At 44.9% G+C, this 26,759-nt stretch overlaps 1 protein-coding gene across 4 annotated transcripts; it reads left to right on the top strand.

The window, feature by feature from the left end:
- On the top strand, nt 1–26,725 carry ZBTB1 (zinc finger and BTB domain containing 1). Of its 4 annotated transcripts, none has more exons than XM_066552863.1 (3): nt 1–2,349; nt 12,431–14,342; nt 24,901–26,725. In XM_066552863.1, exons 2-3 carry the CDS (start codon nt 12,451–12,453, stop codon nt 24,935–24,937), a joined length of 1,929 nt encoding a protein of 642 aa, XP_066408960.1. In that variant the 5' UTR covers nt 1–2,349; nt 12,431–12,450; the 3' UTR covers nt 24,938–26,725. The 4 variants fall into 4 exon arrangements, with proteins under 4 accessions (XP_066408960.1, XP_066408959.1, XP_066408957.1 ...); XM_066552862.1 differs by lacking the exon at nt 24,901–26,725 and having other exon boundaries at nt 1–978; nt 2,117–2,349; nt 12,431–17,348; XM_066552860.1 differs by lacking the exon at nt 24,901–26,725 and having other exon boundaries at nt 12,431–17,348.
- Nucleotides 26,726–26,759: the final 34 nt, after the last annotated feature.

Genomic DNA, 26,759 nt, shown 5'->3' with positions numbered 1-26,759 from the left:
GGCAGGGAAGGGCTTCTCCCGGGAAACGCCAGCGCGGCCCCTGCGCGCCCCGGCCAGCCCCACCCTCCGCTCCGGCACTCAGTACCACCTCTGAGGTGTCTTTCCGATGAATGTTACCAAATTGCGTTCTGAACCTGTTCAAACGTCCAGTCCATACAGTGTCCCACTGCCACCAGGTTCATTTGATGTTCACACGTTGTTTTTCCAGCTGGAAAAGGCAGTGAAAATCACTATTTGTGTGCTTTTGTCATGATTTTGGTGCAGTTTCCAAGATCTATCACACCCATCTCCTCCATACCATCTCTGCTGACTCAGGGCCTCTGCAGAAGATACTCAGTGCCTCAGATCAGCCCTCTTGGTTTCCTCTCAGCACTTGATAGTTTGTAGTCCATTTTCCTTTTGCATCCCTATAAATGCAATTCTTGAATATTAAAGGCAAATAATGCTCCTGGCCACCAGAATGCATCAGCTTATGGGGCTGTTTCCAGGCATCCTGAGCCTGGGTGGGTGATGAAGATGGGCTGAGAGATGACAGACTGTAGGCTCCAAAGCATTTTCATCCATGGGTTTGCTGCTTATCCCACTGACCAGCACAGCTTTATATTTTCCATTGCCTTATGTTTTATTTATTCTATTTTAAAGATAAAGCTCACAGGACTCAGGGACCATCTTTCCCTCCTGTGTTTGCACAGCAGCAGTATTGAGAGACCATGGAGCTATAATCCTGCTGCTCTTATAAATATTAGTACCCACTTTTCAACCCCAAAAGAGGTTGGCAGTAGGTGGCTCAAGGTTTTGTACTCTGTTTTGGGTTATTTAACATATTTATTAACCTGTGTGTGGAGCGAGTCGCTATTTGCAGATGGCATGTTATTTATTTAAATGATTAATTATTTACATGTTATTTAGGTTGACTCTGGTCCAAAGAGGACTTTGAAGAGCTCCAGAGAAACCAGAGCCAAACTGATGAAAGCAGTGGTGAGGATTGAATTTGGTGTTTTGCTGTAAAACACAGGCAATGATATCACTGACAGCCAGTACAAAGTGACACAGCCTATGCTGGTGGGTCAGAAAGACATCAGGACATAATCACAGCTCTCTCCATGCGTGTTTCTACTCCCTCCTCCTCTGTGGTCAGAAAATAATAATAAAAAAAAAGTAAATTGGAACTATAAGTGTGGTGGGAAGGCAGTAAGAGAGCGGGGATGGTGAGGAAGGGGGACTGCCCTGTGCCCCACCTTACCGGAGGTGGCAGGAGCTCCCAGTGTGATGCACATGGGACAGAGCAAGAGGCTGCACAAGCCCCTCATGGGTGCTCTTGGCTTGTGCTGCCCTGGGGTGTGTAAAGAGGTGGGGAGAAAAAGACTCTTGAACCATAAGAAAAGCAACTTTTCAGTGTGATTTGAAAACCACGACTCTGTTGGCTTGTGAAGGCCGTTTATTTAACTTCCTATAAAACAGGAAAACCTACAAAGCAGCTGTAATGTGGGGGTCCCTCCACCTTCTGTGGGAGCTGGTGTCTTACAGCCACAGAGTTTTTTTTCCCTTGGACTGCTACAGATCCCTGAGGCAAGGCTGAAGGAGAGTGAGAGGGGAAACGGGGATTTTTTTAGACACATTCTGAAAGACATATTTTGAAAGCTCTGCTTTTATTCTGTAGTGGTTAGAAAATCCCCAGACAGACCCAGGAGGAAGGGCTGATCCTCCATTTGGAAACTAGGATTGTGTTAGTTGTGTTTGTCCTGTTTGCTTAGACAGAGGAGGGATGCCTCAGGAAAACCTTCAGGGTCACTGAAGCAGGGATGGATGCCGGTACATTTTAACATTGTGGCATTTTATTTTGTTGCCTTTTTTTGTTACTTTTGCCATTTTCAAATTTGTAATAAAATCTCTTAGTTTTGCTAATATTAAGTTTGCCCCTTTGGCTTGTCAGATACTTAGAGGGATCTCAGTTGCAGCAACATAAAAACAACGGTATCTCCAGAACTGAATGATGGAGCTGTGCGGATTAAGCACTTACAATGCTTGTGCTGAAGGACAAATGTCACTTTGGGGGTGGAAAAGTCAAGTGGTAAGACCTGGAGGAAAGCCTGACCTGGCTTATGTTTTCTCTCAGATCTGCGGCAGATGGCAGGGGGGCCGGAAATCCCACTTACTCACATGGGATAGTTCCGGAGAAGCTGGATGTTGTCACACAGGAGAGGTCCAGACACTGGTGGGAAGAGGGCCTGGAACAGCTCCTGGAAGGATGAAAAAAAGCGCTGTTCTCGGGATCTGTGACAGAGTGTGGCGGTGGCTGCCAGCCCTGTGCTCCTGCATCACCGTGAAGCTCCAGGAGGGAGGGCGGAGGTATTAACGTGTGAAATTGCAGCGAGAAGGAAATACTTGCTCACGCAGCTCGCAGTGGTTTTCTCGCAGTTGAACTGTCCCACGCGGGGGCCGTGGGGCTGCGGTACGACACTCCATCGCCGGACACCCACACGGGTGACCGGAGCCTCCCCGCTAGCACCGGCCACGGCCGCTTCGGGGGGAAAGCAGAGACTGCCCGTTCCCTGCGGCGAGCCCGGGTGCGCGGGGAAGGGGCGGACTGCGGGGGGCCGGGAGAGCAGCGAGGGGTCCCGGTGGGCGCCCGCCGGCGAACGCTGCCTCGCCGCGGGTCCGGGGGGCTCCGCCGGAGGACGGGGAGGAGCCGGGCTGAGGGGGCTCCGGCAGCGCCAGCCCGCGCTGCGCCGCGTCCCCGGCGGCATGGGAGGAGAGCGGAGCGCGGCAGGGAGCCGCCCGCCGGGCCCCGGCATTGGCGGCGGCGCAGCAGCGCTGGCAGCGGCGGCGCCGGGAGCCGCGGCCGCCGAGGGGAGGGGTCCGGCTCCGTGCGGTCGCGGCGGAGCCGGCGCTGCGGCAGCGGCAGCGCGGCGGGGCGGAAGTCCTTTGTTGCAGCCGCGGCGGCAGCGGCAGCAGCAGCAGCGGCGGGAGCGGCGCGGACACAGCTCCCCGTCGGCGGCCGCCGCCTCTCCCCGAGCCGCGGTAAGCGGGGCCCGGGGGCCGCCGCCGGGACCCGGGGAGGAGGAGGCGGGAGGCGGCCGCAGCTCCGCCGGCGGCGGGAGGTGGGAAGTGCCGAGCGGCGGCGTGGCCCGGCGCGGCCCGCCATAGTGGCGGCGGCGCTGCCAGGTAGGGGCTTTCCAGCCGCGGCCGGTCCCTGGCCGGCGGCCGGAGCGGTGACCTTGCGCCCGGCGGCCGGGCAGGGCACGGCGCGGAGAGGAGCGGCGCCGCGGGGACCGCGCGGGGGCTGAGCGGCGGCGCCGCGGCGGCGGGTCCGGCTACGGCTCGCTCCTGCTCTCCCTCCTGCCCTCCCTCCTTCTCTCCGGGGGTCGCGGCGGGCGCGCTCCACCTGCGGGGCGGGGGTCGGGGGATGCCGCGCTGGAGAGCGAGAAGCGGCCTAGGGAGGTGCAGGGGCGAGAGGCGGGGAAGGGAAGGGAAGGGCACCCGCCGCCCGCGTGGCTCCGGGGCTCGAAGTCGCGGTAAACATCTCGAGTGCCGCTATCGCGCCTGGCCCCGGCCCCCGCCGTGGGTGCCGCCGCTTCTCTTCCTTTTGTCTTCACAAAATAAACGCCCCAAAACTTCGAGCGAGTTGCGGTAGTTTAGCGAAAAACGGAGCGGAGCTGCAGCCCGGAGGGAATGCTCCACCCTGCCAGGCGGGAGACTTGGGTTTCACTCGGGGCTGGCAGTGCGCTGGATCGCCGTGGAGGCGGCTGGAAAGGAAGGGGAATACTTTTGTCACATAAAAAACAAACCCTGTGCCGCTCTGGGAGCGGTGTCGAAAGTCTCGTTCTTCAAAGGACTCCTCTTTTCTGCTCGGATAGAAAGGTAGTTGAAGAGAATAGAGGAAATGGGACTGAAAACGCGGTGTGAGTTTGGGGCTGGGCTTTTATTCCTCTCTCGGGATTTTTTGTAACTCAGTTTCTCAAGTTTACCCCCTGTTTCAGCTGATACAGGAGTGCCGGTTCCTCTTGACACGTAGGCGTTGGTAAACGGGTAGCATGGCTTGGACGCTGCTTAATATTTGGGTGTTTACTGCCAGGTTGTCACTTGCTTGCATTATTTCCCTCGCACTCGAGTATCGCAAGGTACAGCACGCACTGCAAAACTATCCGGGGTTGCAACAGTGCGGTGTTCCTTAGGCATTTAATTACACTAAACAAACATTCCTTTAATTAAAGGTGTTTGTTTAACATTCCTCATTACAGCTCTTGGAAAAACCCACAGAGCAGCCGGGAGCAGGGGGATGCGGGCTTCTCGTTTTTGCCGAATTACAAGTTAAGCTTTCATGGCGAGCGGAGGAGAGGCGGGAGAGGCGTTGGGACCATATGGCCGTGGGGAAAACCGGCCAAACGCGAGCGGTTGCAGAGATTTTCCTAGGCAGCAACAGCAAAGCGAGTTGACAAGATTGTGGAGAGATTTTTGGATGACTGGCCAGAAAACCTAAGGAGTAACAAGTAGTATTAGCTGCACTCTGCTGATGTTTGAGGTAGCAGGGAACCAGCAGCCACTGGGGCGGTTGGATGCAGGTAATGAAGATGTGGGTTGGTGCTGTGTGGGAAGCTCAGAGAAGTAATAGAAGACACTTCTTCCTAGTAGCCAGAAAGTTTTGTGTGGAATAAGATCACAGACTTAACAGATGCTTCAGCTCTGCTTGCACAAGTCTTTCCCTTCATGAGACTCAGCCACTGTTGTCACTGGCACAGGAATTAGCAGCGATTACATTGAGAGTGCTCATGCCAACCAGGGATTTGGGTTTTTAGATGCTTTCTTACTTGAATGTTAGTGGCTGCTTCTTTCACAGGTTCCTGTTCTTGCTGACAGTGGAAAGCCCTGAAAATCCAGGACGGACAAAGCTGCAATAGCTATTTACCTGCTGGATGGAAATAGAATAGCTGCTCAGAAACGAGATAGTGAAAGTTCCCTGATACAAGCCCGGTGTCCTTTCTCTTAGTTGTTACAGCTGGGCCTCTCACTACAGTTGTCCTGGACCTACACACATGTAGAGTGAGAAGCCATGTGTTCATTTTTCAGTTTGGGCAGTGGTTCTCCAGCAGCTGGGTTATTCAGCCCTGCTTTTGCTTGGGAATGGTAAACACCCTCACCCAAAGAGTTCTGCTGCGGACACAGTGTGTGGGCACAGCAGCTGACATAATTTGCATGAGGACCATTTATATCCTCATATTGGTCTGGTAATTTTTAATTTGTGCACACAGTGCACAAAACTCCAGAATTCACTGGCTGTCGCTTTTTCTCCCCCATATTAGACCTATTTCATTGGATGGAGACTCTAGTAGCTTTATTTTTATTTTTAGTATGCTGAAAGTAAAATGTGGAACATTTAAGATGAGGAAGAGTCAAGAAAACCTGTAGTCTGATCTGTGTGTCACAAGTTACCATGCTTCATTCGAGTGCATCCAGCAACTTGTTACACCGAAGTGCAATCTGTATTTAGCCAAGGATCCTTTCCTGGAAGGCACCTGGGACTTCATTTGAGGGTCTCAAGATGTGGTTAAACCACCAAGATGCCTCCAGGAGTTGAAAGTTGGTGTAACTTGGAGAGCTGAGTTGAAAAGGCTCATCTTTCTGCTGCAAAGCATTAGTTGGGTGTCATAGTTTTTTCCCCACTAATAGTTTCTTTTAAACATATCATTACCGTGTTGCCTGACAACTGTAAAGGTGCCAGATAAAAGATAACTGTGACTTTCTAGAGTCAACCTTTGTGGCTAGCAAGTTACTTTAAAGGACTGCATAAGGTCTCTCTAGGATTTCTACTCCCTAGGTCTGACCTAAGTTGTTTGAAGTTGAGATGGGGCTTTAGCACAAACTCAGTTTTCTTATTTTTTTCTGTCAAGCTGTATTCCTTGTCTTTTGAGGAGTGTTCTGACCTAAGACCATGTAATGTATCTTAACTAATTTTCATTTAGCAGTTGAGAAGCATAACTTGCTAAAATTTGATGTCTGTTTCTCATTTGTGGGCATGGCTGCTGAATCGGCAGAGAACTGCTGGCTGAGCAGTGGAGAACAGGGCATCCAGGAGCTCCGACAGCTCATGCTGGAGGCTTTGGAGCATCTTCCCTTCCCCTGGTTCAAATCTAGCCCAAATGCCATGAAACTTGTTCCTTTACATTGTCCAGGAGTCTGTTTGAAATGAGTTGATTCAGCCATCAGGATGTGTCTGAAGATGAATATCTGCCTCATTGGAATCACCTTCCCAACTGACATGCCTGAAAGGCAGGCGATTGGAAGGGCTGGGAGAGGAGGATAAATTATACCTTTAGTCCTTCAGAGCCTGAATAATGGAGCTTAATTACATTTTCCCTGGCAGTACATGGAATTCCCACAGCTGTTTTAATTTATGATCAAGGCTGTGCTTGCAATGCAAACTGATGCATACTCGCTGTTGAGGTGGACAGTTGTCACCTGGCCCCAAGTTCTTTGCTGTTTTTTCAGTGTTTGTGTAAACTGAGGGACCCAGAGCAATCTCTATGGCTTTCTACTGAGAATATCTAGGTAAAAGGTGTAGCCTGTTGACAGCTCTGTGGTCAGTGCAGTAGCAGAACACAAAAACTTCTTGGGTGTTTTGTGGAGAATTTGTACATGTTCTGTAGGATTTTCTGCAGCATGTCAATGCTGTCATTTAGGAATCCAGGCTTTTTGGTAGATCTGACCCACAATGGCAAAATTAGGGGGAAGAGTTCTTGGGAAGCCACACCAGGGTGGGGTATGGAGACAGACAGATGGGAGATTTGCTTTCTGATCCTCGTGCACTCGTTTTTTTGATAACTGGGCGTTGTTTGCTTGAGGTTTTCCAGTCTCATTTTCTATTAGCACCAAATTCTCCACTCATTTATTGCACTTTTGTCCAGCCTGTTCTTGGTTTCCAAAGAAAAGAAGCCAGTAACTGAGCATATAAGTGCTATGTTTTTGCCTGCTCAGCAGTGGAAATGCTGGGTTTTGAAAACCACCTACTAATTTTAGGAGCCGAAAGGCTCCTGAATTCTGAACCTTGTGGTATGCCTGTTTTAAAGACAGAGAAGTTAGCAAAAGAACTTCACTACTTCTTTGCTTGAGGACTTTTTAAGCTTCTTTTGTTTTAAAATGTCTCAGAAAACTTTTGAGTGTGAGGAAATGACGGCATGGAGCTGTAGTAAATACCTATTTTTTCTTGTTAGCAGACTTAAAAACAACATAATTGGTTAGTGTAGTAGTGCAACTTAACCTTGTTCATGGTCACATCTGAATAGTATCTAAGTGGTGCTTCAAAAGAAAAGTCTGGTGGCAGACAAGTAGCTTGAATCAAAGCTTGGCTGTGTGAAAATAAATGTTTACTAGGGAAATAAAATGCATATGGAGACTTGGAGTTTGCAAATCAGAGTGAAAATGCCCAAGTCAAATACCTTCAGTTTTCATTTTCATATCAGATGCTTTTCTAGCACATTTTTTCAAAACACCTCTGCATCATTCAGGATTGCTTCCAATGTGGCCTTTGCTGCTTTTACCACACAAATCAATCACTGCTGAAGATGGAGTCACTTGGGTTCCTTGTGGACTTGTGAGGTTGGTGCCTCCAGGATTTGGATACTTCACAAAGTGTGCTAGTCCACTGGGCAAGTGGCTGGTGATTCTCCTCTCTTTGAAAGAGAGGATCAGAAATAATTAAAAGATTTGGATTGACAAACTCACCTGCATGAAGTTTTAATTTTCTAAGATACTCAGTGTTTAATACCTACAGAGGATAGCTCCCACTGGCCTCAGTTGCCACGAGTGGTGTTTGCCTGTGTGAATAAATTGGACATCCAAAAAATGCAACCCAGGATTATTAAAAAAAAACCAAAACAGAAAGGTTGAAATTACTTGTCCTGGCATTGACAGCAATGGGATGATGTTCTCCAAGCAGTGGATATTGCTGTGAGATTGTCCTTTTTGTCCCCCACTTCTCATTTAGTTCACATGCTCCAAATGCTGGCCAAATGAGCAGGGATCTTGTCTTGTATTGCTCAGATCCAGGCCTGGACAGACCCAGAGCATGTGCTGAGTAAGGGAAATTTTGGTAAGAGGGATGGAAGAATATACTTTGGTATATACATAATATATGTGTATACCTTGAATTTTCTGTAAAAAGACCTGTTTTCATTCTAATAACTGGGGTTTTTTTCTAAAGCAAACTTCAAAAATAGTTTGCAGTACGGATCCACCCACATGAGTGGATAAATGCAGATTGCTGCCATTTTAGCAATTAAAGTAACAAAGTAATGATGAATTACCATTTTCTGAGAGCTTGCTCTTGTTGGGAAGGAGTTTGTCAGCAAGCCTGTTCTGCTTGTTGATGGCAAAGGGATGTCAGGATTGGGAATTTGGGGTGCAGTTCCTGCTCTGAAGGCATGAATGCTCCAATTGTTTTCCACCCATCCCCCAGGAAGAGCCTGTCTGTGGTTTTTACCCCTGTTGCCCTAGGCCCTGCAGCCTGGCTCTTCCCAGCCCCTTGCCCAAATGGCTTCTTCCCTTGTTTAGACACTTAGTGAACCCATTTTTAATTCCCATTGCTGCTTCCTAATCCCAGTGCCCTTCTCTTGCTCAGCACTGTGCTCCCAGCCTGCCCTTTTCTTCTCTCCAGATCTCCAGAGGGTTTCCATCACATCCTCCTCACATTTCCCAATCTCTCTGTGTTTTCCCTACATCCCCTCCTGGCTCTGGCTCTCCCTCAGCCAGAGCTGGGCATCTTCTCCATCAGCTGCCACAAGGGAAGCTGAGACCCCGTGGCGAGTCATGCTGTCTGTGGAGCAGTCCCCAGGAGGCTTTGGTGTCAGCTGTGACATTGTGGAGGTGGCACACAGAATCATGGAATGGTTTGGGTTGGAAGGGATCTTTAAATGCCATCTAGTCTAACCCCCCTGCAATGAGCAGGGATATCAACAAAATCAGGCTGCTCAGAGCCCAATCCAGCATGGCCTTGAGTGTTTCCAGGTTTGGGGCATCCACCACCCCTCTGGGCAACCTGTGCCAGTGTCTCAACACCCTCATAATAAAAAATTTCTTCTATCTGAATCAACCCTTTTGTAGTTTAAAACCATGGCAGAGCTCTGTGCAAAAGGGGATTTCACTGTGGATGGCTCAGGCAAGCCCTTGTTTACTAAGCAGCTGCAAGAAGATGAAATGTTCTCAGCAAGGCTATAATCTGAAGTTTCAATAACTAACAAAGTCTTAAGTGTGAATAAACTGATAATTTGTATCTTCTCCCCCTGAAGCATGTAGTTTGGCCAAATTCTGGCAGATTTTTATATTGTGACAACATATCTAAGGTCATAACGCTTTCTCCCACATAAAGCATCTCCTCAAAGATTTTGGAAGAGAAACTTTTAATTTCTAAATCAAAAAATAATAATCTGCATACATGAAAGCTTTTTCTTAGCCTCATTTTTGGAACCCTTTTGGCTGAGGTTTTCTGTGGAGGAGGGAAAAAAAGTAATCAGTCCAAGGTTTCAGAAGGAAAGTTTTGCTGTTGCTGGTTGAAATGTGTCAAAGTTTTAAATAGCCCAACACAGACTCTTGTGGTGGGAAGTTACATCCAGCAGGTTAATACAGCATCCAGAGGCAGGATGCCAGGACTGTCATTAGCATAAATCACCTCATACACTCTGTTTTAATACCTACATGTAGTATTACTGTGGTAGAGACCAAGGACGTGTCAAATCCAAAACCTTGCCATCCTGCTCAAGCTGCCTCATGCTCCACCCATTTTTCCCTGAGCGATGGCATTGCCAGTGGGTCATTGTTGCACATTAGGATCCACGTGCTGAAAGGTTTGCAGGAGTTCATCTGTCAAAAGGTGAAATATCTTTTACCATTTTCAAAGAAGACTTGAAAAAGGGCAGTTTGTGTGCTGTCACTCGTTGTTCCCACCATCTGGAAACGACCCCATCTGCAGGTGCCCGCAGATAGTTTGTGACCACCTGTTTTGGACAGGCTTGCTGTTTGTATTGCTGGTTTTCTATTGGAGGGCACAGTGGAGTGTATCTAGTGTAAAAAAACCACAGTTAAATAAAACATTTTGAACTTGCCTCTTTATGAGGATGGGGAAGTTAACATGAGCTGTCCTGAGCCTTTTCTTGTCGTGTTGGCAGCTCACATCGAGAGGCCAGTGGTGCCTTAATGGGATCATCTCATTTTCTTGTTGGTTTTCACTCTTAGAATGTGGAAGTTGAAGTTAATTCTTTATCATTATGCAGCTGCCATTCTTAATACAATAGATTGAGTAACATTTAAGCATCTAATGAATTGCCTCAAATCCAAAACACGTTACCACTTGGAAGAATATGAAGTGCACTTTTATTATTACTTGATGTCAAGAGCTTTGCTGTTCTTCACAGAAACTTCTGAAATCACCCAGTGACACAGATGATAATCAGTTTCTGTAGAAAAGATGTGGAGCTGCTTCATAGGTTCTCCTACTTTCCAAGCCATTGCCTTGCAAGTTAGTAAAAAAAGAGAAATTAATTCCATGCAATGAGTTGCATTTCTGCAGCGGACATCACTGGGCCAAACCAATCTGAGAATTATTATGGCAGGGTGCTAGCCTGGAGTTCTGGGTGTGGGGGGTTGGGTTGAGAGGAGAGGAGCAGCTGCCATTCAGATGCTCTTTGTCAGGGTAGTTCAACCCAAATCTCAAGGATCCTGTTGCCAGACAAGATCTTATGCTGGGGGTGATCCATAGGAACTGCTGTATGAGTTTGCAGCAGGGAGTATTGCTGGGTGGGGTGAGCATGTTCTTTTCTCGAGATCTTGGGAGCCTTTCTGCCGTGGCAGTCCTTTGTGGAATGAAGAATGGGGACTTAATTCTAGGTTTGCTGCTTAACAAGCCAGGCAACGCCTATGACTTGCGAATTCAACATTAATTGTGGAATTTAATTTCTCTACCCATTTTTCCCCCTAGGAGATATAAGCTGTTAGGAAAATAAGAAGAAAAATGGAGCATTTGTGTGTGTGTTGTGTTTAAATTTTGGGCAGTTGAAAGAGTGGTTGCAAATCAATCCATGCATTTCATTGAGTCATAAAATGCCCTTTAGTAGATATTATTTGCTAGCCTGGTCTTTATTTGCACAAACCTCATTCAGTTATTTGTACTGTTTGCAATAACCTTTCAAAATGTTAAGAATCCTATTACTGCTTTATGTTTTTCATTTCAATTAGGGTGTTCTCTATACCCTCTTCTGGTTCCTTACCCCCTCAGCCTGTGCAGTTAGAACAGCTTATGTGTATCAGTAAAGGTTTTCTAACGTGAGTCGTGATTAGGTGCTGGCCACACTTGGTGAAGTTTGACTTTAATCAAACTCACATCTCCTGTGTACACTGCATTTCTTCTGGATATTTTTGTTAACATAAACCATGATGTTTTATTCCTCTTTTCTCTTGAGGATGAGTTAGTCCTTTCACACAGAGCAACCCTCAGCACTGGCAGACCTTTCTTTCCAGTCTTTGCCGAGGCTTCATTTCACCGTGGCTCCACCTCTGGCTCTCTCAGTTCTCCATTGCTGAGTTTTTCTTTGTCCGGTTTCCCATCTACGTGTTTTGGTTACATTTCAGCGCTCTGAACGAGTGGTTTTGAGAGCAGTTGGAGGCACGGCGTGCACCACTTCCTGCCTCTGCAGTCCCTGTGGCTGTCACGCAGCTCGCCTGGTCACCATCTGCAGCTCTGGGCTCGAACGTGGGACGTGCCACCGCAGCTGGGCTGCCCTCTGCTTCTGAGAAGGCGTTTGAGTTTGCAGTTCCTGGTTTGCAGGACGCCTTGCAGAGAAGGTTGAGATGGTCCCTCAGCTGCCACAAAGAGCAAAATGTGTGGAGTAGCTTGTGTGGGTGCTCTGTTGTCTCTTAATTTCCTTTAATGGGGAGGGAAAGACCAGTTTGAGCCTGGCCTGCTTTCCAGTGTGTGTTGCATCATGTGCCCGTTGGACTGACAGGTAAAAAGGCAAGTTGAGACTGAAGAGTGGTTTCTGACAACCTTGTATAGGTGTTGTCCTGGGGCCATCTTACAGAAGTCTACCCTGTGAAGTTTTTGAAGTTCTGCATTCAGAATTCCTATCTGAAAACCTTGGCTGTAGGACTTGGAGATATATTTGCTAATTTATATTCTAGCAGCTCTGATTGACATGTGTGCTGGTTATGTTTATTAGTTTACTAGTCTTGTAAGTCTAGTGGTGAGCACATGGAATTATGGATGCTTTCACTGGCATCAATATTCAGAAGTAGTTACCAGCAGAGATCTCCAGACAGGAAGCTGTGCTGCAGACTGGCAGAATAGGAAGATCTAGAGAGAAAAGAGGTGGCAGTTCCTCCCTACGTTGAAGTAGGCTTTGGGTTTTGTGCTCATGATTTAACAGATACCTTTTTCTTTATGCAGGGCTGTAATCGAAGTACAAGATGGCAAAAACCAGCCATAGCAACTATGTCCTTCAGCAGCTAAACAAGCAAAGAGAGTGGGGCTTTCTGTGCGACTGCTGCATCGCTATCGATGATATTTATTTTCAAGCACATAAAGCAGTCCTTGCTGCCTGCAGCGCCTATTTTAGGATGTTTTTTATGAACCATCAAAACACTACAGCCCAGCTGAATCTAAGCAACATGAAGATTAGCGCTGAATGCTTTGATCTTATTTTACAGTTCATGTATTTAGGAAAAATTATGACAGCCCCTGCCAATTTCGAGCAATTTAAAGTGGCCATGAACTATTTACAGCTGTATAATGTACCTGAGTGTCTAGAAGATATACAGGACACAGACTCATCTAGTTTAAGATGTTCATCTCCTGCTTCTAGCACGCAGACTAATAAAATGATATTTGGTGTGAGAATGTATGAAGACGCACTTGCTAGAAATGGCAGTGAAACAAACAGGTGGGGCATGGAGCCACCAAGTTCAACGGTAAATACATCCCATAACAAAGAGCCTGAGGAAGAAACTTTGCACCTCAACAGCTTCCCCGAGCAACTGTTTGATGTCTGCAAAAAAAGCACCACGTCCAAATTCTCTCACACGAAAGAGCGCGTGTCCCACTCGCGCCGGTTTGGAAGGAGCTTCACCTGCGACAGCTGTGGGTTTAGCTTTAGCTGTGAAAAGCTACTGGATGAGCATGTGTTAACATGCACCAACAGGCATTCCTACCAAAGTGCCAGGTACTACAGTGCTGAGAAAATAGACTTTAGTGAAAAGAACTCTACTTCTAAAATGATTTCCACACAAACAGAAAAATACAAGGGGGACTCGAACCATGCTGCGGACGATTCATCGTCTCCCGTGTCAAACATCACGAGCAGAAAAAGCAGCACTGTTGCCTCTGAGACATCAGGTGAAGAAGGAAGTAGAGCCTCTGAGAGGAAGAGGATTATCATCAAGGTGGAGCCAGAGGACAATCCTACGGATGAGCTGAAGGATTTTAATATTATCAAGGTGGCAGATAAAGACTGCAATGAGTCTTCTGACAATGATGACCTAGATGATGAACAGGAAGAGCCGCTTTACAGATACTACGTTGAGGAGGAGATGAGAGAGAAGAGAAATGCTCGGAAGACTCTAAAGCCTCGCTTATCCATGGATGAGGATGAAAGAAAGTGTTTGAAAAGTCCACGGCACCTTAACAGCAAGGCTTCTTCAGTGCAGGAAGATGTGGAGAATGCTCCCTGTGAACTTTGTGGGCTAACAATCACTGAGGAAGATCTGTCCTCTCATTATTTATCCAAACACATAGAAAATATATGTGCTTGTGGCAAGTGTGGTCAAATACTGGTCAAAGGCAAGCAACTACAGGAGCATGCACAGACCTGTGGAGAACCCCAGGATCTGACCATGAATGGGATCAGAAATTCTGAGGAGAAAATGGACTTGGAAGAAAACCCCGAGGAGCAGTCAGAAATAAGGGACATGATGTTTGCAGAGATGCTAGAGGACTTCAGGGACAGTCACTTCCAAATGAACAGCCTTCAAAAAAACCAGTTATACAAGCATTCTGCCTGTCCTTTCCGATGCCCTAATTGCGGCCAGCGTTTTGATACTGAAAACCTAGTGGTTGAACATATGTCAAACTGCCTGGAGCAAGATCTGTTCAAGAACTCCATGCTGGAAGAGAATGAGAGGGATCACAGGCGTAAGCATTTCTGCAACCTTTGTGGGAAAGGATTTTATCAGCGTTGCCACTTGCGGGAACACTATACCGTTCATACCAAGGAAAAACAGTTTGTTTGTCAGACATGTGGGAAGCAGTTCTTAAGAGAGCGCCAGTTGCGGCTCCACAATGATATGCACAAAGGCATGGCCAGGTATGTCTGTTCCATTTGTGATCAAGGAAACTTCCGAAAACATGACCATGTACGGCATATGATATCTCACTTATCAGCTGGAGAGACTATATGCCAGGTCTGCTTTCAGATATTCCCAAATAATGAGCAACTGGAGCAGCACAGGGATGTTCATCTGTATACATGTGGAGTATGTGGAGCAAAATTTAATTTGAGGAAAGATATGAGATCTCACTATAATGCCAAGCATTTGAAAAGAACATAAGCATAAACATACTGTTAAAGCATTAAGTTGGCAGCAGAGAGAACACCAAAGCAAAGCATAAGTATAGTAAAAAAATTTGAAAAGGAAAAAAAATTGAAAATAAGTCTCTTTTTTATTATTTTTTTAAGACCCTCCTAACCATAGGTGTCTATTTAGGCTCATTAAGTATAAAGCTTTGAAAAGCATCATGTGTTTAATTATTACATTTTCACTGTTTCCTAATACCAGTTTCTGTTCTTAATTTTATTGTTTTACTACGTAGATATACAAATCATTATTTTTAAACTGTAGATTAAAAGCACAATGTTACCCCTTCACTGACTGCTATTAAACAGTTCTCGGATCCATGTCCATAAGATGAGTGCTTTAATATTTCCATGTGTTGTTTCTTCATGTGAAAATTTTAGATGCCAGCGATTAATGTGCAAGAGCATAATTGTTTGTAATCCCCAAATCAATTTTCAAAATGAAAAAAAAAAAAAAGCCAAACCCAAACCAACAATGCCAAGAAATAATCCTTTGGGCTCTGACTCTGCTGCAGGGGCAGAGCTGGCTGTCCTGGTCCCCTGCTTCTTGGCTTTGTTGGAAGCTGCTTCCCAGGGGTGAGAGCACACAGGCTCAGTTAACCCTTGCAGGCTCGGCCTGCTGTGCACAAGGGGGAAGGGAATTAATGACTCTTTGGACAACCAAGGGGTTCCAGAACAGTGGTCGTTTTCCAGACGGGAAGTCCTAGCAGAGCTGTTCAACTGATGTTGGCCTTTCTTTCACTGTCTGTACCTCTGAGGGTATATTTAACCTGCTTATCCTAACATACAAGGGAGGAGTGGCCGTGGTGGGTTGGGTTGCTAGGAATGCAGTATGGCCATGTGCACTGAACACTGCATTTTCAGCCTAGCTGTGAACTGTGTCTTGCTGCTTGTGTTGGAAAGTTAAAAGCAGGGTGAGTGTGGAGATAGTCCCATTACTTGGGACCTTAAGGTTTTTTTGCTTCTTGTTTTCATGATACTTTATGAATGTTCTGTTTTTCAACAAGAATATAACAAGAAAAGACTGCAGAGTTTGCTTAATAAATGTAAAGATATTTTATGCTTTTTAAGATTTCTTTCTGATTCTAGCAGAGCCCTAATCTGTGCAGCTTGTCTCTTAATTTAATTGAATTTAAAAATCCTACTAAGTACCAGCTGACACCAATTCAGTGAGGCACTTTGGCCTTTGAGAGAGCAACTGGCTTTGACTCTTAGGCACCAGCTGTCTAAACGTTTGTTAAGTGTGTGATTTGTGATGGGGTGGAGGAAAGGATCCTAATACGCAATTGTGGAGAAAACAAAAAATAAAACCCAGTTGTACTTTCTCCCAGCAGATCTCACTTTATCAAAGAGGGTGATAATGCTATTTCCCACTGAGCTATGGAGGGAGGAAAGTAATTTAGATCAGCAGTTAAGGCAGTTGGATTAGATGATCATTGCAGGTCCCTTCCAGCTGAAATGTTCTATCACCTCATATGCCAGTGGTGGAGTTGAGAATAGGAGCCAAGAGCTGACGGTCTAGTCCAGGGCTTTCATGTGCTTGTTTCTGTCAGAGTTGAGTTTCATTCCTAGTTTCTTGGGGATTATGAAGGGTATCGAGTTTTAATTTTAGACTATTCAGAGGAGTGAATATACAATTCAGAATCTCCACTTCAACTGTTAAAAGTAGTGTGAGTTGCCTTGCATTTATTCAGTTTCAAATGTGCATTAGGATTTCTCTTGGTTGGCAGACGTGTGCATTTCTGCAGTGATGGAGAAGGCTCCCCCACCAGCCCTTGGTGCTGAGCCAGCAGCTGCTCCAAGGCACCAGCTGCTTTGGGCACAGTTTAGTGGGCTTTTAGTGTTTTGCTTTAACTGCTCAGTCCTTTGTTTTCTTGTACGATGCTGAAGTCAACCGAGTCCTCGACAGCACTGGAGCCAAAAGAGCACAGGCATGAATGCATGAATATTCCAGCACTCCAGAGCTGGGGGCTTCATACACTGCACACAGTGATTCTCTGACATGCCCGTTATCCCTCACAGTATCAGCTGGATTGGGAAGAGCAGTCAAGGGAACTGAAGGAGAACTGGAGAGCGCTGGGGGAGCTGGCAGGAGGGTCTCGTGGCACTGGAGGAGTGGAAATACTGAGTGGGAGAAGAGATCCTGAATGGGAGGGAGTGGCAAAGGCAGGCAGGGAGGATTAGAGCTGTGCAGTGGGAAGCAAATCCCAAAGGTGGCATGGAGGGGGTGGCTAGAGGAGTGGATGAAATGTCCCGGCTGTGAGAGCGGAGTGAGGATGACTCAGCTTGGCTGGGGAGCCGTGGGCCTGAGCCATGAGCTCACAAACCAGCGCCGGTTGCGTACCAAGCACGGCCGGCCCCGCTGGCCCAGCGCTGCGGGGACACGGCACAGCCCTGATTAAAGACCTTGCTGAAAGGCAGGAGGTGACCTCTGCCATGTAAGGGATCAGTCCTGAATTCGGTGAAGGGCTAAGGGTGATTTATAGAGCCTCCTGCTCAGGATCAGGAGCCCTTGTTTAGAGTTTATTGGTCTGAACTTGACCCAAAAATGTTAAAAAATGTGACTTCCTAGTGCAAGTAGACCTGTCAACTACAGAAGTTAAACGGAGAAACTGGGAATGATGGTATTTATGTGTACTATCTAACTTTATAAACACCCTGAATACCTCTGTTTTTCAATTATAAGCTGTGTTGTTGTAGTAGCCTTTCAAAGTAAAGTTTGTTAAACCTTTCCAACTGAACTTGAATGGATGTTTTTTCCTGTTCTAGGGAAACAAAACCCAGTGCCTTGGAGTTCACATGTATGAAAGTCCATGCTAAGGCTCACAAAGAGCATGAATTGCACTGCAGGGAAGCTTAAAAGTGGATCTACTTACTTGTAGGCAGAAAAAATTAGAATGACTGAAGTAGCCTGAGAAGTGATCAGGGGGAGTATAGGAGAACATAAACAAGTCAGCCTGGCTTGCAAGTAGATGGGTATTGAAATAGATGAGTATTTGAGATGAAATGTAAAAGCGTGCAGGGGAACAGCATGGGACTGTTACAGAAAAGGCCTGGAGTGACAGGAGGAATTTGGCTGCTGTAAAAGGGGAGAAGGTCTGGGTGCTGAGGCAGCCTGGGGCTGGCCACTCCTGAATGTTCTCCCCAGAATGGGACAACATCTGCAGGAGAGTGAAATGATGGTGTTTCAGTGCTTCTGCCATACAAAAATGATTTAATGTGGAGACAGAACAAAAACAGACATGAAAAAAAAATCAACAGCAGTTATCCTAGAAGTTTTGCTGCTACTTGAAAAATCATGAAGGGGAAGCAAAAAATATTTTGTTTAAGAGTTCTTTTCCTCTAATTTGTGCTTTTCTGTTGCCATAACATTGTTCCTTTCCATCTCCTTAGTGAATATTAGCATATAAAAACACTTAAGGATCTTTAAAACTGGAGGTGTAAGCATTGCACAAGGCGTAGCCAGAAAGAAAAAGATTTGCTGGATGCCATAAGTTATATTTTAAAGTGAATTGCTATTCTTATTTTTGGAGGACCTCTCTGTATTCTGTTGTTTTTCCCATTTTGGGAGTGCTATGGGCTGCAATCCTAAGAATTTTTAAGTGGCCAGCCTAGCTCTTAGCTTTCAAGATTTACTGAAAGTTAAAAAGAGGGAATTCATGAAGACCTGGTATGAGCTTTAAAATATCACAAAAGCTATTGAGCTTCTTTTTCAGTTTCAGAGGAGATGTTTAAAATGTTAATATATATATATATATATACTTGTAAATGTTTCCTGCTGACTTATTAGTTCAAAGAGTATTTACATTTGTGTATAATGATATTTGTAGCCCACAGGTCTGTGGAGAAGTCTTGATTTCAATAAATAGAGTATCATGGAATTCTAAGAATTTATGCTTTAATTAGGGGATTTCTCTATGTAATACTTTCTCAGTTGGTGTAAAACATATAATTCAGCGTATTTTTTATTCAAAGCTGTGGACAGAAAATATATTGTCCTGGAGAATGTATTAAAAATACATTGTTATAAAAGTGAATAGTTTGACTACACGATTGTATTTGAATACTCTAGTGCTAAACCATCAAGAGGCTCAGAGCTATTGGTGAGGACACGAATTTGCTGCTGGAGGCTGTGCCACCTTGAGCCCTGGCAGCCCTTTACTTCTCCCCATTGGTTTCAGCTCTCGTCTCCCCTGTGTGCCACCCTCTCCATTGTCAAAGAGCACGTACCTATGGAGCTGCACAATGCACTGAATCAAACAACAGGCTTTTTTCTATTCCCTTTGGGGCTGGTTTTTGGCTGGATCAGTTCCCTGCTGTGATTCCCTCTCCATCTCTGTGTCAGATCTTGTGCAAGCACAATAGAAGGGGTGGCACAAGGGGAGGAATGAGTGGCTGGGAGGGGGCTCCTTTGCTGAAATGAGCTGTACCAGAACTCAGAGCATGTCCTGAATTTAACTCGGTCTCTGTCTCCCCCCAGCATCCTCAGGGAAGCTGAACTCTTACATTCATCTCCTATTTCCTGATAAGGAAAAAGGCAGCCCAACCTCTTACAAATGAGACACATCTCTGCTATCTGCCCTCTTCGTGAGAACTGGAAACCTTCCTGCATTCAGCTCATCCCACAAATATGCTCTGGAGCTTTCTTGGTGTTTCTTGAAGCAGACTGGGTAGTGCTCTGCACCACTGGGTTTGTGTGGTTGGCCTGGCCCAAGGCCAGGAATGAGCTGGGCCCCTTGTCTGGCCAAACACCAGGAATGGCTCCCACCTTCATCTGGCCTTCCTGCCCTCCAGCTGTGGGCCCAGATGCAGCTGTGGAGCTCCTCTGTTGCCCTGTGCCCCTTGCTGCTTTTCTCAGTAAGGGGAGACAGTTGTCTCATTTTGGTCTAATGCTGAAAGCTTGGGGTAATTCTCTGTGTAAGTTAAACTGATGCTGGCAGTATCTGTTACTATCCCTGTGTGCTTCTGACTTTTAAGTGCTTCTCAATCTCAGAGGGTTAAAAATCAAATCTTCTGACTTCCCTAATTCTCAGCTGGTTTGATGCTTGTCGCAGACTTAAAGACCTACAAGATGAAGCATGACTAATTTGACTTTATAAAGTCTGCTGAAAGCTAGAAATTAGGAACATGTTTTCAAAAGCTGACATTTCTGTAGTTCTCAACTATAAACCAGTTTTCTGTATTTTCTTCCAAAAAACTCCTAAAATATTGCTGTGCGGTGTATTCTTGAGATATTTGAGTAGGCTGAGATTTTGTAGGGGAAAGATGCCAAAAATCAGGACACATTTTATAAATTAAGTGTCTTTTGCTACTTTTACAGTCACTTCCACAATTCTGGAATTAATTCTGATTTTATTTTTTTAATGCAGAAAGACAAATCTTAATTTGTAACAGGGCAGTAGAGCTCATGACTCAGGAATCACTTCATCATGACTATAAATATTCAGCCCTGAAACAAACAGCCCATGTTCCTTTTCATGTACTTGAATGGCCAGTGCCAGCTTCATAGGAGAAATGCTATCAGATCTTTATTTGGGTTATTTTTACCCTCAAATATCTTGAAGGGTGGGGATTTTTTTATTACGACATAAGAAAACAACGTTGTGCATTGTGCTTTTAGAGAAATGGTTGTCGGTAATTCACACAGATTCCCTGTGTAAGAGTGGCTGGAAATAATAAGAAATTTCTGAAGTTTCTTATTAATACATTAAAGGGAAGATAACAGAACTGTGAGATGAAAAATCCTCAGATGGTCCAAGGCCAGGTTTGACTGTCTCTTTTGTGTAGCCAGCATGGCACACCTCACCCCAGAAACCTCAAGTTCAGACGTGGTCAGGATCTTTGATTCTCTTGCAAGAAAATGAAAAGGTTTAATCCTTTCCTGTGCCTTCTGGCATACTAAAAACCGTAGTAAATCTTCCTGCAGCTACAACCACAAAAACAATGCTGCATGTAGAATTTCCGGTGGGAGAAAAAACCAAAGAAATGGTTCAAGAACTTCCCTCTCTGACAAAGTTCTGCTGCATTTATTGTTTTCACTCAAACTCATGTGTGATGTGCATCAATGAGATTTTGGGGTGTACTTTTTTTTTGTTTGCAAATAAGACATGACTTCAGATAAATATGTCTTATAGTTCTGTAGACATCCCCAGACTCCTGACAGGGAATGAGTGCATCCCTTATAGGGCTCTAAATCCTGGAAGCTGTGTAGTTTGTAGGAAATCCACTGGAAATCAGGACTGTTGTAAATCCTTAGTTTCTCAATTTGTCTGTCAGGCAAAGTGCCGCCAGTGTCAGCAATTGCTAAGGTCTCTGCAGCAGCTGTGTTGCCAACACAAAAGATGCAGAAATCAGTCTTCCCCCCTCTCTTTTCCCTCATCTCCCCTGATGACAAGGTTGCTATTTTAGAAATGCACCCTTTCAGCTCTTTTATTTACCTTCTGGTTTTTGAAAAGGAAGATTTGCTTTCTTCCTGTTTTAAAGCAATGATTAGGGCTAAGAAGTTGCTTTTTTTCATAGTTCTCACATGCTCAGTTGAACCTACACAACTCAGTAATACCTGTTCTCTCCTTTTTAGGTAACCATCCCACTACATTGCGGGTGGTCACCAGAGGGACTTCTGCTTCTGACTCCCCAGAAAATGAAAGGGAAAAATAACATATTGTCCTTCTCTCCATGGCAAAAGCCCCAAAGACCATGAAAGTTTGTGGAAATGCAGATAAGCTGGCTAAAAATAGAGTTTGCTGAATACCATAAATTGCTTTTGGTTTTGGCAGCAGATACACCAGACTTCTGGTATTGGTTACGCTCCTCTTACACAAGTCGTTGTTAGGGCTTTTATTTAGGATGCTAAAGATGGTGCCCTGGTTTCTTCCCTGCCTGTGGGTTTCCTACTGGTACCTACTGGTCGAGTCCCAGCTTCCAAATTACTGAGGTTCTGGTTTCTAGCCATTGGTTATTGAATTACTTAGAATAAATCAGAAACATTTTAAGAGACAAAATCTAAAGTATCCCTCCTTTGGGAAAAGAAAAGATACAGTAATGTTTTAGGAGGAAGAAATACAGGGTAGGATCTCTTGGAACTGATGAAGAAATTGTCTTAGTATGCCCCACAGCCCAGGAGAGAGCTCAGATGTCTGAGCTACATTGTTATCAGGTGAATTAAATAGAAGTTGTGTACACTTACATATGCTGTAAAATATGACACTTAATACTCTGCGTGCCTGGAAGTCTGAGGGTTAGCCCCACCTAGTCTGCTTTCAGATGGATTGTGTTTCACTTAGATTTTACTGGCCACTGCTGACACAGTCAGTTCTGCCAGAAAAAGACAGAGGTCCTGATGTACAGTAACTTAAAAACTGCAAAATAACTCAGTCAAGACGCAAGAGATTTTACAGTAATTGTTGCCGTTCTTTCAGCTTTAGTTTGTTGTGCAAAGAGTTAAATAGTTCAAAGGCAGTTTCCTTTGGAGAATGTTTATTTGATCAAGTTCAGTGTGGCTTAGACCCCAAATAGAAATACCAACTTCAAACAGAGCACTGCTATGAGAGAAGGAATGAATAGTCTGTGGCCTCCCAGACCTCACAAGCTATGTTGGTTTGTTACACAGAGTCAAAACAAAGATGTCCCTTAGAACACATATACATTAACTCAGTGTATTTCAAACACCACATCTTTTATCTCCCATCTACTTCTCTCCCTGGTCCTTTGGGCTATGACAAGGCCACTGAGATCCTGGATGAACTACAGTCTCCTCATGAAAAGCATATATGGTGTGATTGGACCATCCAAGCTACTCAGATTGTTAGAGAGCATTAGGGGAGCTACTGCTCCTGTTTACTAAGACTGAAGTACTACATCCTTTGGATTTTGGAACAGTGCTTATCTTTGCTTCTTGGTTCCCTTTACATTCCAGGAAGCAGGGTGAAGAAGAACCCAGTGGGTGCTTCTCTTAGATGGAGCCTGGAAACTCTTGTGGGCTGAGCGTGTTATTGTTTTGTTTCTTCAGGTCCTTAGCTGGCTGAATCTTCAGACTTCTAATAAATGCACTAAGCCTTGAAAAAGCATTATTAATGCATGATGAGATAGACCAAGTTCAGCCACTGAACCTAGGAGCGAAACCCATGCAGATGCTGTTAGCGCAGGAGCCTGGTATCGAGCCAAATCTGGAGAGCCATCTTTGATCTGTCTCCAGATCCTCCTTTTATTTGTAAACATCCAGCTAATCACAGACTTCCTCTGACTTTGATGAAGTGGAAGGGGCCGCATCCTCTGTAAGCGCTGGGAAGGGCTGGAATTCTGCAGCGGCTCAGGATGCAGGGATGGGGGTTCCAGCGCCATCTCGTGGCTCGCTGGGACCGCGCCTGTCCCTGTTCCCAGCGCTGGAATGCTCCAGTCTGCTGGGAGAGGGCGAAGCAGATCCTCCCGCGGCTGTGCATCCCCAAACAATTCTGTGCTTAGGGCAGCTGAGCGGTTTTAGTCTGCGAGGAGGGCACAAGGTTTTATCTCTGATCTCCCTTCCTGTGGGCTGCAGGCTCCCGGCAGTGCCGGCGGCTCCGTGTGTGCTACACCCCACCCCACCACAGTTGGCACTGATTAGCAGTGTTTCTGCTGTCTCATCGGAAAAATGTGATTTAATATTCACAGGCAGCCCACCTTCCCGCACTCAGAGGTGGTCCCACACAGCACAGCCGATGTATTTCAGGGAGGTGGTGGAATGAAGTTCAGTCGTGTGTGTGAGTTGTCCATGATTTGTAAATGACAGAGATTTTGGACTGCAAAGTGCTGGCTGACATGGTAATGAACAACAATGGCAAACACCGATGTCCAGGGGAAAAACAGTGCTCACATGCATACTGTAGTTAGAACATCTTTTTTCCCTCCTTTGTTAGTTTACAAAAAAAAAAAAAAGAAAAAAACGAGTACTTCCTGACTTCTGAGCTAGTCGTGTAAGAGTTACTTTGCAAGAGTTACAGTGCAACAGCACTGGTCCAGTGAATTCCCCTCCAAAATTTTAAGAATGTGGCCTTGCTGCCAGAACCAGCAGTACTTTGAAGGTAGCAGTTTGCCCAAGACATGTTTCCCCTGTTCACACTGCCCTCATGGCACAAAACAAAAGCCTTTTGTCCCAGCTGGCCTTTTTGCCCACCTTAAGTATGTGACATAGCGCAGAGGGCAGATGAAATACCAGACAAGCCTGGGCCTGGCACATGCAGTGAGTGAGGGCCTGGCCACGCTGCACACCGAGGTGTGGAGCATCACTCGAGGCTTTCCTCTCCAAGGTGTGCCAGGAAATTCAGCCCTGAGCTGGCCTCGAGGATGCTTTGGCAGGTAAGTAATGCAAAGAGCTGCTAAACCTGGCTTCATGTGCAGCCTCTGCAGTGTAGACACAACCACTTGGGCCAGGACTACCACAGTCTCATAGAAACACCAAGTGTAAGTTGTCCAGAAGTGGCACAATCATATACTGTGTACAATGTGATTCACATATCCAGAGAAAGAAGTCAGTGTGCAAAAAAAAAAAAAAAACCAACCCAAGAACCCTGAGGATTGTCCTCAAAAGTTACAACCATACATTTCCAGTTTCTTGATTGTTCCTCTTGGACACAAAGCTGCTCATATTTGTCATGAACTAGTGTGGTTGAAAGAGACTTCCAGAAATTGTAAATATTTTTATAATTTATCTGCATTTAACCTAAAATAAGAATTTGGGGGGTATGTGAGGGTGTGTGTGTTTAGTAAATACATAACAGTTACCTCTGAGTTTGGCAGGATAAAAAAAAACCATAACCAAAAATACAGTCAAATATGAAGCAGTAAGAAGTATTCCAGAGTGGGGGTGTTCCAAGCTGTGAGTGGCTATGGGGAAATAATACTTGTGCAATTTTTTGAGCATCCACTAAGCCAAGCCATAAACCACTGCTGGAAAGTAACACATACAGTATGAAAACTTGCTTCTGGGAGGTTTGGGAAGTGAAGTTTTTCTTCAGCAAATCTGTATCTGTTTTGAAAACAGAAGGCAAAGGAAAAAGAAGCAAAAGTTTCTGAAACAAGATGACAACATTGTTTAAGATTGTGTTCTGGTGGGGTAGGGGTTGAAGGAAATGAATGGCTTTTTAAAAGAGTTCCTGACTGTGGTGGGTGCTCTGAATATAACTGAAGGATGGGTATTTAGAGCAAAACCACACATGGTGAGGTGGGAGGGACCACATCATGCTAGCAAATACAGTACTGCAGTGCGGGCTTCTGACTTTTAATATTTTTCTTGCATTTCTTTTCTGCATGGCAGTAGTGAAATAGGGACTTCTAAGCTTCTGAACAACTGAGAGGACCAGATTTGGAGAAGACATGAGGAAGAACTGGTCGGCAAAAGATTTCATAAAAACTCAGAACCTCGTGTGCCAGATCTGAATTGGCACCACCTTTGCTTTTTTGACATAACTACAGCAGTCGCAAAAGGCACCAAACAGTCAAATTAGAACATGCAGTAAAAGTTGTTTTGGACTCTTCTATGTATCATAAATCTTACTTCTTTGTGACTATTACAGCTGTAAGAAACAAATTCAAAGTCTTTCATGGAGCAAACAGCCAAAAGAGGCAGATGCCAGGTGTTAAGGGCTGCACTGAAATGAATTTGCAAAATTTCTATCCACACGCTGGAGTGCTCCTTTTATGAAATATGGCTTCTTAGAGTTGCTGTCAAAAACTGTGTAGATTTTTTAGTTCAAACATTACAAGTGTATATTCATGCACAATGCTAAACTATCAAGTGTTAAAAAAGAAAAAAAAAAAAAAGAGTAAGAGGTGAAAAAAAATCTTAAAAACTGAGGACAGAGGGTCCCTGAGAAAGGACAGGATGGTGAGAGAGATCCAGCTGACATGATTTTCCCTGCTGCCATGATCATCATTTGCAAGCTGAAGAGGACCTTCCATGGAGCACAGTGCTTGTATGTGGAGAGTAAAGAAATGGTGCTCTGGTCTTTTAAACAGAATGGTGAAATTTTTTTACCAACAAGGAGATGAGTAAATGTAAAATAATCTTCACAGGGCACAGGGTGCACCTTGTTCTGGAGCTAAGCCTTGCAAAAGCTGGCTCGAAGAAGAGAATCAGACGTTCATGTTCAGATTTGAACATTTTAGGAATAGTAATGTTTCCAGCTAAATTAATGGGGGAGGGAAAAACCTTAACTAAAAAAGCAATAAGGCAGTAAGTGTTCCAAATTAGGGCAAGCATGAATTATAAAAATATCAATTTCTTTTGCTTCCCTCAGACAACAGTGGATCAAATTAAGACATGTAAGCAGACTAAACATGCTGATTATATTCTACTGTAGTTACATATTTTACTAATTCTACTCATGATTATAAAAGGATGTTTCATTGTTCACTATAACTGTTATCTCAAGAAGAGTCTGTCTATAATTTTATTTATAATTGGCATCATTTTCATTACTGTTGTTACAAAGTGTGTACAATATTGTCTGTATTGCAGCTTGTATAGGGCATGTGTCTGTGCTTGCTTTACTCTTTTTGAGTTTATAAAGTTACTATACAAATGCAAGAAAAGATGTTCAGATATCTTTGAATGTGATTCCTTAATCTAATTACGTAGCCCCCAATGTTTCAGCATATAGAGGTTGAAGGTACCAGCTCTATTAACACATAACACCTCAAAAATTATTGCAGGTATTTGAAAAGCCTCCAGTGCAGCACTGGGATGCTGACACTTCAGTCCCAGTGGCTGTATGGAGCAAAGGGGAGGATGGTGAATATCTGGGCAAAGCTGGATACCACTGGGGACTCTGCAGGGAGAAGGCACAAGATACCTAAGAGCAAATGGGATGTGCTTTCTAGAGACAACATGAAGGACCTTAAGAGCAGGACCACCACAAAGCAGAGCAGAGAAGGGAATACATTTATAGCATCGCCTTCAACGGTATACAAAGTGTAGGACATCTAGAACAGGCTGTGACTGTTCTGTAACTTAGCAATTACTTCCAGTCTATGTAGAGTATCAGTAAAGACATTCCAGGTTAGTTATCATCATCTTTAAAGCTTATTCTGTGCTTTGCAACAGTATCTTTAATAAAATACTCTTACAAATCTGCTTATTATTCTGATTTAATTCCATCTTATACCTGAGTTGAT

Source organism: Molothrus aeneus, chromosome 6 (assembly GCF_037042795.1).
Source record: "Molothrus aeneus isolate 106 chromosome 6, BPBGC_Maene_1.0, whole genome shotgun sequence".
Lineage (NCBI taxonomy): Eukaryota > Metazoa > Chordata > Aves > Passeriformes > Icteridae > Molothrus > Molothrus aeneus.
Note: the sequence above shows the minus strand (reverse complement) of the source record. Positions and strands in the feature narration are given on the sequence as shown.